Here is an 18868-nt window from a genome sequence, read left to right on the forward strand (position 1 = left end):
GAGTCCCTTCTCCATTTTCTATCTCCTTCAGCCACATTGCCTTGTATTTACCCTTAAGTTAAACCAGTCAGATGAGCTTTTGCTCTCTATGACAGAATTAGAGAAAACAGGATAAGCAGCTTATCCTTTCAGTATGCAAACCAGGCATCTCTTCCAAGCAGATGTATTAGCGAGTCACCACAGCCAGGTGCAGCCCAGGGATGCTGACACCCAGCAGAAAGCCTGACTTGGGGGGAAAGGTCCTGCTGCATGGAAAGCACAGAGAAAGGGGCCTGTACGGCTCTGTAATTCTGTTCTTCGTTCACTGTGCAAAGTATGCAGTTAATGAGATACCTACTGCTGCCAGTTTCTCTTCCTGTGCTCTCTACTGAAGGCTCATACTGCTCCTCTTTGCTCAGCACTCACGTGCCTGCACATACACACAGTTCCCCCACACTTATAAGTCTAGAGCCAAGAGGAGGCTGTTAGTACAAGCTTTTGGAAGGCTAACGTGCAGGATCCCTCCTATTCAAGGATATGTCAGCTTTAAGTTACAGAGCTCTGCAAGGAAATGTTCCCTCCTCCTCCACTTCCACCTGACACACGAAGCCTGCTGTCACCAACAGGTCTCCTGGTACTTCCTTTAATAAGACCATATTTCCAGTTGCTAAGAATCTTACCAAACTGTAAACACAGTGCTACATGGCCCCAGTGGTAACTGTGGAAGGTTTCTTCTTCTGAAGGTTTGGACACTTAATGGGAAATGGTGGCAGGTCTGTGACAGTCTCAAAGTTTGAAGCAGGGAATTGAAAATTAGGTGGTAGGAAGGACTTCAGATTGGTGGTTGAGGTGGTGGTTTTTGTGACTTGTATGAAGAAGCTTCCAAAACACCCTGAAAATTTGAACATTGAAGCTGCTCGTGTGGGATTTGATGAAACTCAACTGTAATTTTCCACAGGGTTTTTTTTTTGTGCGTAAGGGCCACATAAAGAGAAGAATTGGATTTTACCATCTTATCACTACCTGCAGGGCTGTATAGCTGGACCTGAAAGCAGAAAGGTTGTCCTCCAGAGCTCCTGGTGACTTCCCTGCTTAGCCTGTCCTACTCCAAGGCAAAAGATAAAATGTGGCCTCAGCAACAGGTGTAGCGAATGAAGGACAAAGAGGTCGGGGACTGAGCAGTCACTGAGAAAAATGCATAGGAGATGGTTGGCATTAATCTGTGACAGAACCTGGGAGCTGCAGGAGGGCTCGGGGTGTAGGGGGCTATTGATCACAGATTGGGTGAAGGAGGCAGTGACAAATGGGTGAGGAGATGAGGACTCTAAGCAGAGGAGAAGGACGTGGATCCAGAGACGGTCAGGGAGGGGACGGTCAGGAAGAAGACACAGAGGTCTGTCACCCCCAGAGGCTGGAGGAGAGACGTGCCTCAGCCCTTTGCTGCTCTCCAGCACCTGGAAATGCCAGTGCTGGAGCTTATCGCACAGACACACGCGTCCCGCTGCCGGCACATCCCGCACGTGATGGATCCCGTGACTCTCCCTCAGGAGATAACACGTGTCCGTGTCACTGAGGTAACACGGAATGAAAACATCCCGCCCCCACCCCCCCAGGTTCCCTTTTCTCTCGCTTGAACACTTGGCAATTACAACCCCAGGTCTGTGCTACGACCACCGTACCATCAAGCGCCCACAAACGCTGGGACACACCAGAGCCCTTTCCTCTCTTCCACAGCCCCTGGGCGCCGCTCTCCCCCAAAACCCGCTCAGAAGGCAAAACCGCTGCTGTTTCCACGCCTGTCCCTGCTGTGCCCTTTGTCACAGTGCCAAGCAGCGCCCCAGCACAGCCTCCCCCGGGGCTGGGCGGGAAGCGGGCGAGTTTAGATCGTCGCCTTCCCGGTGCCCATCGCCCGACACGGATCGTTTTCCCCTCAGAGAATCGCGCGTTCCCCCGGCCCCGCGTCCAGCGCGGGCACCGCCGCGGCTCCGCTGCTGCTGCTCGGAAACCCTGTCCCTTCCCAGGAACCCCCTGCATTTCCAGGAACCCCGTCCATCCCCGGACACGCCGCGCCCCTGAGGAGCTGCGGCCCCGCAGCGCCCCGAGCCGGCCCGGCCGCGCTCCCGCCCGGAGGGACCCGGGGCCGGGGAAGGAAAAGCGCTGGAGAGGAGAAGCGAGCCTGCAAATAAATCCCTTGGAAAGCACTGGGCTGTAGGGCACGGGCAGCGAACGAGATGCCGCACTGGTGAAGATAAGGTCGTCACGCAGTCTTGCTCCTCATAAAATACACATCTGGACTAGTTCTGCCATTTGAAAGTGATTTATTTCCTCTGATTAAGCATTTAAAGTTCTGTTTATATTTTTGCCTGTAGAATCGTACAAACACGATTTTCCTCAGCGGAAATAGTTTTCATGCATAAAGGTGAGATGCACAACTCTTCACATTGTTACAGGGAAGAACAGCAAACCTTGCATCATATAGCACCAAGAAGAATTTTAATTACAGTGTGAAGGAAAGGTACCATGAAAGCTTCTTGTTTCATGGTGAATTGTTTAAGCTGACGTTTTTACTCCGAAGTATATGCTGTTTTCCAAGAAATGAAAATTAAACTTTGCATAAAAAAAATATACCTGTTTAAAAAGTTAAGTTTCTAAAAATTAAGATATTAAATGTTACTTATTCTCTTGCATAGCAAATTTTCTTTAAACTTTGAAACAGATAAGAAAACCTAACAAAAAAACCCAACAAGCCTTCCCCCAAAACCACAAAACAAAAATCCAAAACAAATGAACAAAAAAAACCACACCAAAAATTAACTCTTCCTTTCCTGATCTTCCCTTATCCTAATCTGCTCAAATAGCAGGAAGTAATTATTGAATATGCATGACTACATCATGAAGTTGACCAGTCTTCTGAAAATTAAGCATGCAATCCTGCTCTTTATCACTGTAAAAATGGCACTAGAGAGTTCAAAATTTATTGTCAAATAAGCCACTTCTATTAGACTTTCAAGAAGTTTTTGGTAAGTGCCAGCTCTAAAGACTCAACAAGTGACCCAAAAATTCATACTTCAAGTCTTTCACTCTCTTGCATCGCCATAAATAAAACACCCAGTCCTGTTGTTCATTTCAAAGATGAAGAACTAGATGTGACAGGCAATTTCAAACACTTATGCACAGCTGTTACCTGGAGACACAGGTTGGAAATAGCACTAATTAGTGCACTATAAATACTGCAAAAGAGGAGATATAATTAAACTTCCTTTTTGACAAGGAAAAGGTAGTAACATTTAATATTAAATCAAACCAAAGGAAAGACCTGTTGAGTAAGAAGATTTGATTTGATATATTTGCTGCTCAAGAACAGAACTTTACGGTTCGCCCAAGGCATCCAGGAGTGCAAGGGATCAATAAAGACAGGATTGCTCTTCTCTCCCAACACCTTTAGCCACTCATACTTCCAGGACCAGGAAGGAACATTAGAAATATAAACAAACTGGTGTCAGTCTGTGGATACTGCAGTGCTGTCCATGCTCATTACATCTCTCCACCTTGTGCACTCTCTGTCCTGCAATACCAGTCCACCACTTATGAGGGCACCTCAGCATGTTCAATGAAATTACCACCAGTAAAAGTAAAATAGTTTAGGCTTACTGACTGTTAGTCTTACTTATCCTACACATAAATCTACATTCAGTTTTGATTTTGAGTTGCAGTCCATTTTCTGAACGATTACTTCTTTTGAGCTGCTCACAATCCTTCCATAGTTTTGAGAAGGTGTATTATTTTACTTCAGCTTAAGAAAAAGTGACATTAATTACACTGCAAATGCATACTTCATGAACGTAGACATACATTATCTTTTTTCTTGCACGGTGTATGGTGGCTCCTGGGGATTAGCAAGGCAGATCCTCTGGCATCTTTGTGACCAATCTCGGTCACAGAAGGTGTCACAGATGGAGTCACAGTCTCTGTGACACCATCGCCAAATTAAAGCTCAATCCAACAAACTATGAAACTATGGGACTTCTGGTTATTTCTATCCAGGACTGAGACCCTGTCTGTGAATCTCAAATAAGCAAAAACATGGATGTTACAAGACTTCCAGGACTTACAGCTATTCCAACAATATTTATTTTAAATGACTAGTCAGAGTTAATGCCAAAACCATTGTTAAGATACACATATTTTATAATCTAGGGCTATCAATATAATACAAGGCAACACATTTACTCCAGTTGTCGGGCCAACTTAAGTATTTAGTCATCAATTATCTCAACTGCCTTTATTTTTTTGGTATCTGTTTGGTAGACAATGTAGATCTAATAAAGTCTGTTAATTTAATTCTGTGGCTTTCAAAGCTCAAAGAAACTTAGACTGTTCAGACACTACAAGCTGTCCTGGAATGAAGGTCTTGTCTTCACTCTAAATTACTCAATTCAACATCTGAAAAACCCTAACACATATTATTAGCTATACAGCAAGTTGGGCATTGGTAGTTCACACACGTAACACAACCCCTTTTCACAGGAATTTATAATTTATACACAATGACGAGACAGACAGACATGATTATCAGACAAGAAGTGCAAAATGGCATGCAACTGGTTGCTTTCAACTTATATGCATTATCTTTCATTTCAACACTATTTTTATGAGGTGGCTCACAGTGTGGGCCAGCACCCCAGCTCACACTTACACTTTGTATACATTGAGCTTAATACAATCTTTTGCATTTTCACATTCATAACATCTTTAACGATTACTGACACTTAAATTCAAGTGGACAATCCAAACTACAAGCATTCTTTATATATGCATTCTTCAAGTTACACAGAGCTTATGAGCTATTCCACTCAAGTATTCCACTCTTCCTGCTTCCAGGAAAAGTATAAGGTACATTTTTATTAGATTATTCACAGCAATGGAATCATGTTGTGCATACATCAGCAGATCAGTGTCCTGCTGCAGTTGAGTAGCACCTGTTTTCTAATTATTTCTGGAATAGTTTTACTTGCTTAAATCTCCCATTTTGCTGAGCTCCAGCAGCAGCCCAGTGTGGGTCTCCAGGCTTGGACATACTGCAGGTGCCGTCTTTTATAATTTTATGGATTTACAATTAGAAGATAAGCTCTAAACACAGAAAAATATCCTAGAGCACACACATGCAGCCCACACACGGTCTGTGGCAGTGCTAAAGGGACACCAGTGACACTTTTGGCTGGTGTGGCAATGGGAGTATCTGGTCACTTCACCTTGGTCAGAGAGACACGACACAATGTGAGGTGAATGGTGGCATCTCTGAGGATGACACAAAAGAGTATCAGAACTAAACATCAGCTTGTGGAGATGACAGATCCAGTTATATATACAGATTCCTGTGTTACTAAAAGACATTTAATGCTGCAGAATTGTCACAATTCTCTTCCTACAATTTTAACTGGAAATCAGTATTAATCAAATCTGTGAACTGAATTATTTGCATAGATTTTTTTTCAGACTCCTGAAGCTTCACCCATAACAGGTATGTGCCAGTGAATGATACTGATATCTAATACTCAAAACAAGTCACTTCACTTGCAGTAAGTGGTTATAAAAAACTGGTCATAAGAAACACTCTTTTTCCCCTGGCACTGCAGAAGGTTTGGAATACACAACTATCAGTAGGCTCAAAGTTACTGTAATGACAACAGGATAAAGTGAGATGTTGAACTGTTTGACGGCTGATGGGCACTAATCTTGTGAACTTCCCTGGCTTTAACACACATGCACAAATAATCATTTGGGTAGAAACCTGTCCTGCTAAACTTACTTCATGCCAAAGCCAGTCCGAAAGTTTCAGAAAGACCATGTAAACCATTTTTTGAGCACTATGACTGAAATGTTTCCATATTTCAGGCGTTTTAAACTAGTTCCAACATTGCCTTATCAGGTGCATCACTTTAACGCTATTCAGGAAATTTTTAAGACTTCTGTCCACTAAAAGGCATCACATCCAAAATTTGCATCTTCAAAGTCCAGGCTCAGTTTTCACTGATATTTGTACACACTCACATTTCCTATATTCAGTATCCCAGAACATCATTTTTGCACATGCTCTGCAATGACTCAGCCTTAACAATGTAAAACGCATTTAGTTATTGGTCTCCTACATCTCCCTGGAAGTCACATGCAACTATTCTTCTATCCCTCCCATCACAGGATTCCATCCTTTACAGCGGACTTCATATAAAAACATGCTCTTCTAAGCCACAACACAGTGCTTAGTCAAGTTACCAGAACATCAACCTCATTTCCATCTTCTGTTAGAATTTTCCCTGGCCTACTTTTCCTGCTTCCCAGAAGGTTACTAACGTAGGCTGAGGACCTTCTCGTTCCCTTCTGTGGAACATGTTCTAATTCTGTAAGCATTCACCACCAGGGTATTTGTGTGTCTGAGCCCACACCTACCATGGGACACTCAGTTCTGTGTATGGGTGGAGGGAAGGGGCTCCTGAGTTCCAGCTGCTGCTCCAGTAAAATTTTACATGTCTTTGGCAGTCACTAGATAAGTACCACAATTCCTTGCTCCCCTTCTTGAAAGGGAAGCTGAGCAGACAGTGAAAATCTCTAACAGAAATCTGAAGCAGAAGGAAGCACATCTAACACCCAGTAAAGTGGTGGCAAAACCTCAGGAAGATGTTTGGGTGCCTCTCACTGGAGTTTTCCACTGGCTATGCCTACATCCTTTAATGCTGCACTTTCAGTTAACAGCCTTGGGGTGGCTTAGAAATATTAATTTAAGAAGCCATAAATATTTTCAGTCTTATATTCTGTTTAGATGCTCAAGTTCAAAGAAGTTGATTCAATTGTGACATTCTGCTGTGCCTTTGGCCTTACACACTTTGTTCCTTTGAACTGCAATTCAGATTTCAACCCACAGCACATACTGTAACTTATGAGTATATTCTTTGACCGGTAAATAGAAATGTTTCAAATAAAAGCCTTTCAGCAGAATCTACATAGGCCAGGCTTCCTCTGAAATTTCAAGAAAGGTATGAAAGGTGCCTGACTTTCCAATCTCTACTTTAAAATAGCCCAGAGGTGCCTTGCATTAGCAACAATATAAAAAATCAACTTGAAAACAAAGTATTTCAGAGCTGGATTTGAATATCACATTAGGTATCAGCTCAAGCGAACGCCCCAGGAGTCACTGTGGATGACCATATCAGTTCAGTGGTCACATACAAAAAAAATAGGGAAAAACCATACGAAAGTGTAGAAAATAATGATTTTTCACTTTACAGCAGACCTATAGCAAAAGCATACTAACCAGTTAAGTGGGAGAGAAAAGGTAAAATTCTGCTGACCTTATTTTAAAACAAGAGCTAGATAATAATAAATGAAGTTTAAAGAGGTGTGTAATGCTTTCTCCAGCTGTTTTGATGACACTGTGGAACACACTATCAATAAGGGCTGCTCACATCCAAGTGCTTAAATAATCTGAAAAAGCTCAAGCATTTTTTTACGGCCAACAATAACAGTTAACATGGACTTGGAGAGTATGATTTTTTGTAAAAGACAGTAAAGTCAACGAGTCAAGATTTACACCAACCCCTAATGACTGGGAGTGGAGAGAGCCCTGATGCTGGGGACAAATAATTTTCCAGGTGGGCTGCTGGCATTTTATTTCTCCACTGAGAGTGCCAACCACTCTTCCCAATGCCAAGGACAAAATCTGTCTCTTTTAATGTTGCTACCTGTCATATATTATTTCAAGGAGCCCCCTCAGAACATCAGAAGGGCCTGCTGACTTGTATCTTTGTGCTGTCAAAATTGACACTATTTACTACTCTAACAATCACACACTCCTAACCTTTTGAAACATAATCTTTTGGTGTGCATAGAACAAAGAAAATGACCAGGGAAAGCAGTTTCTCAAAAGCAACACTGTAAAGCTGCACTAGGAACGATTCAGTCTGGCCGCAGTAATTCCCTATATTTACAACTTCAGATTTGATAATTAAAATTCTGTCTTGTGCAAATATTTCTACCTTTATATTATCAAGTTTTCATACACTCAGAGAGCAACAGAGGTGGATCTACCTAAAAGGTGTGTGATGTCACATGGGGAAGTCCTCTGAAACTTCCCTAGAAGTGCCTGGAAGCACTTCTGCAGCAATGCTACTCAGCCTAACTAGTCCAACTGGATAGCGGAAAATCACAATTAACATGTAAGAGAAAACATGCACAGACTGACAGATGTAACATTACCAGTATGCAAAAAATTAAAATAAAACAAATTAAGAACTCCAAACATTAAATTCAGATTGTTTATTGTAAACAGAATAACTCTAGCACTCTGTCATACTGGCTGTGTCACATGCACCCAATTCCACATCAACTGCTTAAAATAGCACTTGCAAAAATTACAGTTATGTAATAATAATTTATGGTTTCTTACATAAACTAATTAACAAGCACTAAAATTGAATTACAGTGTATTCTAGGTAGTTCTTTATTGCTTGTAGACACTGCAGCTCTGGATCCATTAAAATGAACCCATTAGTATGCCTGAGTTTATCAAAATTTACTGCTATATCAAACTCAGAAACTGTAAAATGCTGGAGAACACTTAAAAGCAATTAAGAGTTGTTGGAAAATTACATGGGTTTCCACATCCAGTCACAGAACTTTGAAGTTCTAAGTTTTTTCTGCTGGAAAACATGATTTGTGTTAAATACACTGCTATTCCAATTTATTTATATAATTTGTTAAAATTAAGAGTTGATAGTACTTCCATGAATATATATATCTATTTATTTTTACACACAATAGAAGCCATTTCATTTTATTCACTGTACGAGTGGTATGTTTAAATACTAAATCCCAAAATATATATTTTTATAATATGTTGTCAAAACTTTTAATATATATAATACAAATACTTTTACTAAAGGAAAACTATAAACAAAAGTGAAATGCAAGAAGGCAAAAAGCCCATTTTATGTGAAAGATCCATGAAAAATGGGGTGAACAGAGACATCTTTACTGGTTTTGCTTGGATTACATTTAACTTTTTTCTTCTCAGGCTAAAAAAATATTAGTGCCCTTCCTTGGCAACAGGTTACATCACAAATTACCATCAAATTTATTAAAAAGATGTTGAAACATGTGCTGTTAACCTTTAAAACAAATTTTAAGAGCACCATATTTGTTCAGCTAGAAGAGACTCTCAGATAAATGCAACTAAGGCCCTTACCCTGTCATTTAATTTGGCTTCAGAGCCAGTGTAAGAATGAACATTGACTCCATTACAGGAACAGCCCTATTGACTATACCAGGATTCTGATGTGTCACAGACGTGTGTCACATCAGGGCTTTAATTTCAGGTTCTTTTAATAAGAAGCAAATTCTCACTAAACCTCCTGCTGAGCAGATTTTATATCTTCAGTGCTTTGCATACTCTCTCTGTCTGAATAATTACCATCTATTTCATGTATTACAGAGATAGAAGAACTTTACGTTCCTTATATTTTTCTCTCTGGGGGCTGTCCCAAGCACAGCACTCTGCAGAAGTCAGTAAAGTTGGTGAAGACTAGACACCATATATTGTTTTATCATTTTACTAAATTATGTAATATATATACACACACACAAACTGTTTTAGCATAATTCTTGATCCTTCTGAGTTTTGTGCAGCCTTCTTACAAGAAGTAGGAACAAGTCTTTTGTGATGTAACCTGGAGCACATGCAGTACTGCTAACCCAGCACTGCACTGTCCCAAGTGCCTTCCTGAAGGACAGGAAGGACCCACACATATATCAGGATAATGATGTATCTGATTCATTACAGGGCCCGTATTTGACATTCACCTGTTCTTGAAAGAAGAACCAGTGTGTGTTAGAAGTTATTTGCACTAGTGAGTGCTTTGCTGGGCTGAGACCTAACATAACAAATGAGGAAAACCAGACTGAGTTCTCCATCAGTACATGTGCAACTGAAACAAAAAATGACAGCAAATAAAGGATTTGATATAGTAAATGGAAAAAATCCACAGTAACACTGAAAAATTGAACAGGATGTTGACAGTATGAAGAGACTGGGACAACATTTTTGATAACAAAAATAAGACGCACTATTAAAGTGTTTCCAGCATTTTACTAGTTTTAATATAAAATCTCCCAAAATTTGTATAGAAAGATTAAAATCATGCCCTTATCTTCAGTTATTCTCATTAAGACAATTCTCTCACTTACTACTGTGTTGTCAAATTTCCTTCCCCCCCCCCCACTGGTCTTCATAAAACTTAAAATAGAAAATATGTTGGTTGCATTAAGGATCAATTAAAAAAGTATCATTCAACATGTCACTTAAAAAAAATGTGGAAGTCTCTATTTTTAAGAAAAATTGTTGACTCCATCCCAAAAAGGACTTACTTTTCTCACCCCCTCCAGCCCCCAATAAGATAATTATTGGGATACTAAACAGTGTTCTTCAAAAGTAACAAGCACATTTCAAGCAATTTTGTTTGCTCTGGAGGGTTATTTCATCAAAATGAAAATTCGAAGGGATATGCACTTTTAAAAAATATACTGCATCTACAAGTTTTTTATTATTATTGTTTCAGTTGATTTTGTTTTTCAACAGGTTGTCTGTAATATAAATGACACATGACCACAACTGATTTTTATATACTCTCTATCCCTAACACACAGCTAATGTCAAACGAACCAAGAAGGAATTTGGGACTTTCATAATGAACAGAACCATTTCTCCTAATGATCTTTAATAATTTTGTTCACCACGAAGTCCCCTGAAACCATGTCAGTACTGATCCTCTGCATTTCTTCATCCATTGGGGTTCTTCACAGTTTTGCAGCCATGAAATTGATATGTGGTTTCACCAGTGGAAAGAGCGGCAGACTGCGCTTGAATTCTGTCATATTTTCAATCACACTTGGCTGCAAAGAAGCGTATGGAAGAAAAAGTCTGCTCAATATCTTCAGTCAGAAAAGTGAGGAATTCCTTGTTTTTCATTTTAACTGTTGCTAAAACACCCTTCTTGCTCTTTTCTGCAGTATTAGTGATTCATACTTTGTTATTACAGGATCCCCCCAAATATAGTGTTATTTCTTATGAAATAAATGGTTTCATATTTACATAATTTAAAACAATAGCTATGATGCAGTAACTGCATTACTAATAATGGCAGGATCTCCAATATATGCAGAGCTTGTCTTTTCATTTACAAGTTCTACTTCAGAACACCCCATTTGTCCCTTCAGTATCAGAGGTAAGATCATACCCACAATAGCTACTCAATGCATTACTATTTTTTAGATGCAGTAACAAAGTAACTTTTAAATATTTCAGTCATAATGGCTAATATATCCACATACAAGTCATACAGAAATTTCCAATCATGGCAATTATTTCACCTGGAAAAGTCTGATGAAAAAGACAGATGTACCGCACTGAGAAAAGTTAATCATCTACTGGGACAAACACTGCCATCCTTCAGGAAAATTTACTGAAGGTCTGGAAAGGGTCTAGTCCTGTCGTATCTAACCACAAAATGAAATATGTAATACTTGTATGAATATAATTTATCAAACTGTTTCCTCCACAGGTTATATGTTGACAGGAAAGTGCATTAATATTTTAGGCTTTAAGAAAATTACCAAATAGTTGGTTTTGTTGTTGCTTTGGGGTTGGGGGTTGTTTGTTTGGGTTTTTCAAACAAAGATGATAAAAATTTTTGATGCATATGCATCTTTCTCTTGACACTTGATACACCTGATCATATACAATGAGTATTTTCAGACAATAATCACCTGTATTTACTCCACTGTGCAGACACAGTAGAGTTTACTACTGCTATTAGTTTTCACTTCAGTGGACTAAAAGGTAACTGGAGAGATTGCTAAAAAGAAAAATCAGGAAAAATCCCTGTTGATAGTGAGGATGAAACAGTCCCAAGACAGCATGGATTTCAAGAAGTTTGTTTCTCCCTACAGACTTGTATTTAATTATGCTAAACCTCTAGATCAAGAATGCAGCCTGGGATTGTATTGTGTGGTGTTTCTTTTTACCTGTGGTAGTGGTGGTGCTGGTGCCAGGTTCACATCATTTTGGCATGGAAATTCTCCAACAACAGGGCCTATTTAACATCATCAAAATTAATTCAAGACCATAATGTAATCAGTATCTTTTACATAATAACTGTTTTCTGTTAAAAGACAGGTATCTATATAAAGCACAGGGGTTTAATTTTTAAGTATTGCTAAATGACATTTTCTAAACATTTTGCTTTTGTACTCCATGGCTGTCTTTAGAAATACAGAAATTAATCCATGATTTGACTTGAGAACATGATCTTTTATTCATTTTACTTACACATAAAAAGAATGTAGAAATAAAAATTGCTAATCTACTGATCAATGAATACTTAAAACTGTTTCTCAGTACAAATTATGAGAAAAGTAGCAAATGTCAGTGGTACATACAAGAGCAATGCAACAACAGCACATCTTTTGATAAGGACATGGCTATGGAGGCATAGAGGTTACTTCAGGCACCGAAATTCTGGATAGCAACCAAAATCTTCCCTGCCTGTCTCCTTGCATGCCCTACTCCAATTCCCCCCCAAACTTCTTCTTGCATTTCCAATCTCAATTTCTTTCATGGCAGAAGAGAGGCCAAATGCCAGACTAAATGGGGAGTATGTAGAGAGAATAACTTACTATAATCCCTGTAAAAGTAACCACCACCATTCCAAGCAAATAATAAACCATTCTGGCAATAGTTACTACACTCTGAAAAGTTTTCTCTAGATAGGAAAAGCTTTAGACTATTTCTATTAAGCAACTAGTCATGAAAACTAGAAAGACGCTTTGAAGCAAGTCTTCCTCACTCAGCTGCAGAGTTACAATTTCTACAGTACCATAAAAATCAATCCTTCTGAGGCTGGAAGGAGTTTCATGACATGCACATAGCTATCTGCTTCTCCATGTACTACAGACAAGCTTTAATATCCTTGATTTTGCAACCAGATGCATGTCGGAATTTAAATCCAGTATAAACTGGTGAAAAATCTGCACAAAACAACTCAGAAGTTTTTCCTCTCAGTTTATTCATATTAACCAGAAACACTTTAACCTTTTCCTTCCTGAATTCTAAAATGGAACGATACAGTTTACAATGCACAGCTAATCTATATTATTTCAAAATAAAACCTAAATAAATATTGACCTTCTTAAGTTTAAATAAAATGTTTGATACTCCCAGAGGTTTTGGCTTTTGTTTGTTTCAGGGTTTGCTTTCCCCTTTGAGGGTGTTAGAATAATATTGTGGATATTCATTGCTTGTCAGAAAAAAACCCCCACACTGGATTGATGCTGCAAATTCTAATTTTGGGTTGGTTTTTTTGCCCCGTAGAACTATTACAGAATTTTATGTCTGTTTTAAAATACCCTGTTGAAAACAGAAGCGCTATTTTAGGATATATTGTTTTAATATCAATATACTTTAGAATGGCTGAAGAACTTGGTCACAAACATTAACCAGAAAATTTGAAGCACCCACATGAAGGAAACCTGTAAAAAGAAATACTTTTGCCTCTGAAAGGTGTATAATCTCTAAAGCTGAGTTTTTCTTATAGTGCATTTGTATCATATAATATGGCTATGTCTAAGCATGAGTTGCTTGATATTCAGCACAATACTTACAGGAATCCATTTCCCTTGCAAGGACGTGCACTGATACCTTGTGTCTTCTGGGAGCATCTATTGCCAACAGCACCTACAGTAAAAAAGTCAAGTTCTTCAGGTGTGGGAAGTATCCCTTAGACATTGTAAAACAGTAAAAAGAATGAGAGTGTTTAAATTTTAATTTTGAGCTTTAAAATGAGGGATGAATTTTGGGATGCCCCTTCAAATATGATTAAAAGTCATCCATACAGTATACGCTGAAGCATTTTACAGTCAAGTTAATAAATTCATGTACCCTTTGGAACTCAGAAAAACTGTAAGTAATAGAAATTCACCCATTAACTATCATAGTATCAGGATCAGTATCAACCTAAAATCTCTGCAGAATTTTCAATCCCTAGCAGTCTTCTGGAAGCACATCACCCTGAACACAATTATTAAACTCAGCTGGACTAGCTCACCAATCTAGTTGGTTATTTCTGCTCTGGAATGCTGCATAATCATTTCTTCAGCATTGGTGTAAACAAAATAATATAGATTCCTACAAAACCAGAAAGTGCATGCTCATTCAAGTTATTATTTATTAAACAACAGGCACTGAAATTCCATTTACTAAGTTTGTATTTGCTGCATATCTTCACCCATGCTATCATACTATTAAAAAAAATAAAAACCAACAACCCACCCAAAGATGTCAGTGTTCACTGTGCCATGTAAATAATAAACAGTTTCAAGCATGAAGGACTAACTCTTATAAAAATAGACAGCAATGTAAAAATACCTTGGACAGTGAAAAAGATAATGCAGAGTACAAAAGACAAACCACTTTGAAAGACATTACCCCCCCTCTGCCCAAGAGAGGAAAAAAAGAATGCAGACACAGACATATCCATGCTTCTTCAGGGGCAGAAATTTTTCCACCCAATAATAAATCCTGAAGACATTAAGTTGAACTTATCTTCAGTAGCACTCCCTGAGCTACTGGCTGCTCCATAAGTAATAAAACACTATGAACACTTCGCAATATAGTGAAATATCACTGACTATGACATATTACAGAAGAGAAAGAATGACGTCCAATTTTTTTATATTTGGGGGGTGAATGACACAGACACGACAGGGACAGATGCCCTCCTAGTATTTCAACTGCCTATATTAAGTATCTATCGAGCAACTTCGTGCTGAGTCGCAATGCACAGTTACTGCGACATTATGCTGTTCCTTCACGCTGCCCAACTATTAGAGGAAGAAAACACCCCACTCATTTACACTGAACAAAGCTTTCAAAATATCTGTTTCATTCAGAATTCATGCCACAAAATAGGCTGAATCATTTATTGGTTGAAGAAAAAAATAAAAGAACAAATGTGCAATTTTGGCCAGGCTTGGCCATAGAGCAGCACATTTTATATCCATAAAGGAAGGATAAATGAAACAAGAGAAAAAAGGAGTGGCAAGAAAAAAAAAAAACACACCAAACCTCAATCCTTCTCCACAATTTTTACCATTGCAATTAAACTAAGTAATATTCAAGAAATAAAATTATTATTAGGGAATTTGCATCAATTATATCATCTACCTATAATAGGTGTCAGTATATCCTTTTGTAGCTTGCACAAATAAGATTCAGCTGTACCTACATCTCTTTCCAAGTAACATTTTAACTACATGACTAGCTTACCTTGTAGAACTGTATAATATCATCCTTGGTCAGGGTCTTTAGATAAGCCACTTCAATGTTATCTGCACAACAACAGTAAAAATTAGAGTAAGTCTGCAGATCACAGCTGGTTATTAGCAAACTAGTTATTCAAAGTATATTTCTTTCAAATTCAGATGCTGTAATTGACTGTAAATGATATGCTTTTCATTGTTATCTTTCAAGTTAATACTTGCTTCACTAAAAGTGTCATTGGAACCTTGGTAGAAAGTTATACTTCAGTAAGTCTGATTGGACTTATTAAAAAATGCATTTTTAAAGAATACTGATTGCACTGTAGGATATTCAGAAGCTAAAACAGATATGCTTACTTTTGTATATTGTCTTCAAATCAATGTTACACATTTCTAATGCAGATGGTTTTTATTCACGGTTAGGAAACAGGATGGTAGGATATACTTTGGAAGGATGTACTTTTTAAAGGAATATAAGGAATGGTGCCTACATCATACCTGTTAAGGAGTAATCACCTTTAAGAGATCTGGGGACAATGTGTCTCAGTTGCTACATTACTTCATATAAATTAAATTATCATGAACTAACCATCTAATATCACTGCTGCATAAGCAGAAATATTTTCTGTTGTAGGCATGCTTCCTTTTCTTAGGGTGAGCAGGAAGATCAAGGAATAAATGTGTTCAAGAGAACAAACAGGCAGCTAACAAGTCTGTAAGGCAGGCTGTAATTAATATGAAGTTCTATATAAAGGAAATAAAAACCCTCAACAACACAGTTTAGAAAATTAGATAACATTTGGGTAACAACATTAAAAGTAGTAATAACAAAACCGTAAAAATATGAAGAAAAAAAATCCACTTCTTACGGTTGGAATATGAATTTCTGATTTTGACAATTCTAGTTATATTATAATCATTAATGATATAAAATTACTAGTGGGCAGAGGGGAATTAAAGATATAAAAGTCAAGGGAAATAGTGAGGTCGGTGGGATTTAGATATGAAATATATGGCTACAGTTAGAGGTAAGAATTCCAGAGAGATAATATTGATCCAAGTATGGTCAAAACAGAAACACTTAAGGCCGAGGAAAATCAAACTATTTCATCATACACAAAAAAAGTACTTGAGGGGATAAGTTTCCACACCACTCCTTATGCTCAGGCATGAAACCTTGTCAGTAGCTCTCATTCTTTCTAGACAAGCCAGATGACAAGTCAAAAACTCATCGTTATTATAACAGTTTAGTGAGTCATTATCAAGCAAAAAGACTTGTGGAAAGCCCATACAGTGCATGTAAAGCAGAAGAGAAGTCACAGAATACAGAGTGAGTTTTACAGAGGAAGCATATTATGCATGAAGACAGAAAATTACAGTTGTGAATAAGAGACGAGACACAAAAACGTGAGGAAAAGCTGACTGTACCTAAACTGATTTTTTCTTTAATGTTAGAAACTGTATTACTAATGTATATCAGTATTTTGGATTAAAATCTTCAAACAATGATGAAAAAGGAAAAACTCAAATATTATGTAGGATCACATTGTAAATAACTGTCAGTCCATTTTCAGTAATAACACTAGAAGTTGGATCTCATTTGGTCTTCTACAAGCTTATAATCTTCAAAGTATCATGGATTAAAAAAAAAAACAAACCACAATGTTTTTTCAAATCTACACCAAGATGAGAGAGGTTGCATGTTAGTTAAAATACCTGCTGTTGCCCCTGCCATCACTCCCTCAAAAGAACTGCACAATGGGAAGAGGAACAGGGTTCATATGTACTATCAGGAATGTCAGAGTGTATTTGAGTGCATCTGTCAAGTATATATTAAATTATGTATAAGCTATATAAAAGTATAAGTTGTTCCCAAGTGAACATGACACTCAATAGTCACAAGAGTGGCCAAAATAAAGCATTCAGTTTCAAAGGAATTATCGTTTCTCTTACCTCTGTCAAAGTTATACTGCTGGGAAATGATTTCTCCCCAGTATTTAGCACATTCTGCAGACAGCTTCTTTGGTTTGTCTAGACGACGAATTGCTAAAGCTTGGATATGTTTTTGGAAGGCCTCTTCTGTCATATCTTCTATGCATTTCTCCATAGTCTTTAAGAACGCTTCAACTCTGCTTTCTAAATAGTGGGGGGGCTTTTCAGATTGGATAATAAATCGCAGTCCTTGTATGCCGTTTGCCCGACGTGGACCACTAAACACAATGTAACCTTGGCAAAACAAGAACAGCCACATATCAAAAGAAATCCCTTCTTGCAGCATTAAGTTTTCCAAACATGGCATATTTGACAGGAATGTAATGTTATGCTAACTTAATTCTGTATTTCAAACAATGCAGTTTTTTTCAAAATATGCCACTGTATTTTTTTTAAAACATCTTTATTTCACTGATTTAAATATCAGTTTAGGGGAGGGGCAAGGAGGAGATGAGGCAGACCAAGACAAAACAAAACCAATTCTGTCATCAGGATTAGGTTTCCTGAAACTAAGCTGTACTCTAGTGCTTCATTAGACTCAACATTAGAAACCTACTATTTTTTCATAACGCCTAATCTGAATTCTCTTTGCTACAATGCAAGATCACTACTTCCCATCTTATCAGTTAGAGAAAAAGAGTATTATTCCCTTTCTTACTGCTGCAGCATTTGCTAATCTGAACAACTAATCCTTTCTTCAGTCTTCTTCCCCTCTTTTAATAATAAATCTGTCACATTTCCTTTAAATGTTGTTTTATAGCTTTCTCATAGTTCCCTGATGCTCAGGTTAAAACTGGATACAGTATTTCATAGGTCTTAGCTGAACAATTTAGGAGTATTATTGTGAGTGCATCTTAAAAGCTTCCATTTATATATCCCAGCACTTTACACAGCAGGACAACACTGCTGATTTATGTCCTACCTCTGACCCACTGTACCCTGTAGAGTTTGCTACAGAACTGCTACCTAGCCAGTTGCTTCCTAGCTTGTATCTGTGCCACTGGTTGTTCCTGCCAAACTGTTCCTAACAAACTGCATCTTATCTTCATTGAAGTCATGTTTCCAAAATGTCAAACTAATTTTAAATTCTAATTCTATCTTCCCACACACTTGCAGCCTCTCCCAACTTAGTATTATCTGAAGATTTACTAAGTATACTCACTCTTCTATCCTCTAGTTTGGATGAAAATACCAAATAACAGTGGCTCACAATAGAGCTCTGTAGAACAACTATTTTTCAAATCAACTTCTCTATCCTCCAGTCATGACTTTCTGAAGTCCTGCATCCAAATGTGTAGCACTCCCACCTAGTCTCTCAGTTACCTTCTATAAATTCAGAACTAGTTTGATAACTTATTCTGTATTTTCCAGGAATTAGAATTAAACTGACTAATCTATATATATATTCCCCACTTTTCTCTTTCCTTTTATTAACATGTAGCATTTACCCATGTTTATTTTTTCCAATATTTCATCTATCATCATTATAAGACTTCTAATTTCAGGATTTCATAATTTTGTTCCTTATAATAGA

At 38.0% G+C, this 18868-nt stretch overlaps 1 protein-coding gene across 5 annotated transcripts in view; it reads right to left on the reverse strand.

Annotated features, from left to right (window-relative positions):
• Positions 1 to 8274: 8274 nt before the first annotated feature.
• IDE (insulin degrading enzyme) overlaps positions 8275 to 18868 on the reverse strand; it is a 61566-nt gene continuing 50972 nt past the window's right edge. For all 5 annotated transcript variants that reach the window (XM_027672390.1, XM_027672391.1, XM_027672388.1 and 2 more), the window contains 5 exons: positions 17296 to 17568; positions 15350 to 15411; positions 13687 to 13759; positions 12052 to 12119; positions 8275 to 10920 (listed from right to left, as the gene is read on the reverse strand). In XM_027672390.1, coding sequence (XP_027528191.1) covers positions 10825 to 10920; positions 12052 to 12119; positions 13687 to 13759; positions 15350 to 15411; positions 17296 to 17568 — 572 coding nt within the window. In that variant the 3' untranslated portion in view covers positions 8275 to 10824. The remainder of the gene's footprint in view (positions 10921 to 12051; positions 12120 to 13686; positions 13760 to 15349; positions 15412 to 17295; positions 17569 to 18868) is intronic.

The sequence above is a fragment of the Neopelma chrysocephalum genome, unplaced genomic scaffold, assembly GCF_003984885.1.
Source record: "Neopelma chrysocephalum unplaced genomic scaffold, ASM398488v2 Primary Assembly neopelma1_97390, whole genome shotgun sequence".
In the NCBI taxonomy this organism is placed as follows: Eukaryota; Metazoa; Chordata; class Aves; order Passeriformes; family Pipridae; genus Neopelma; species Neopelma chrysocephalum.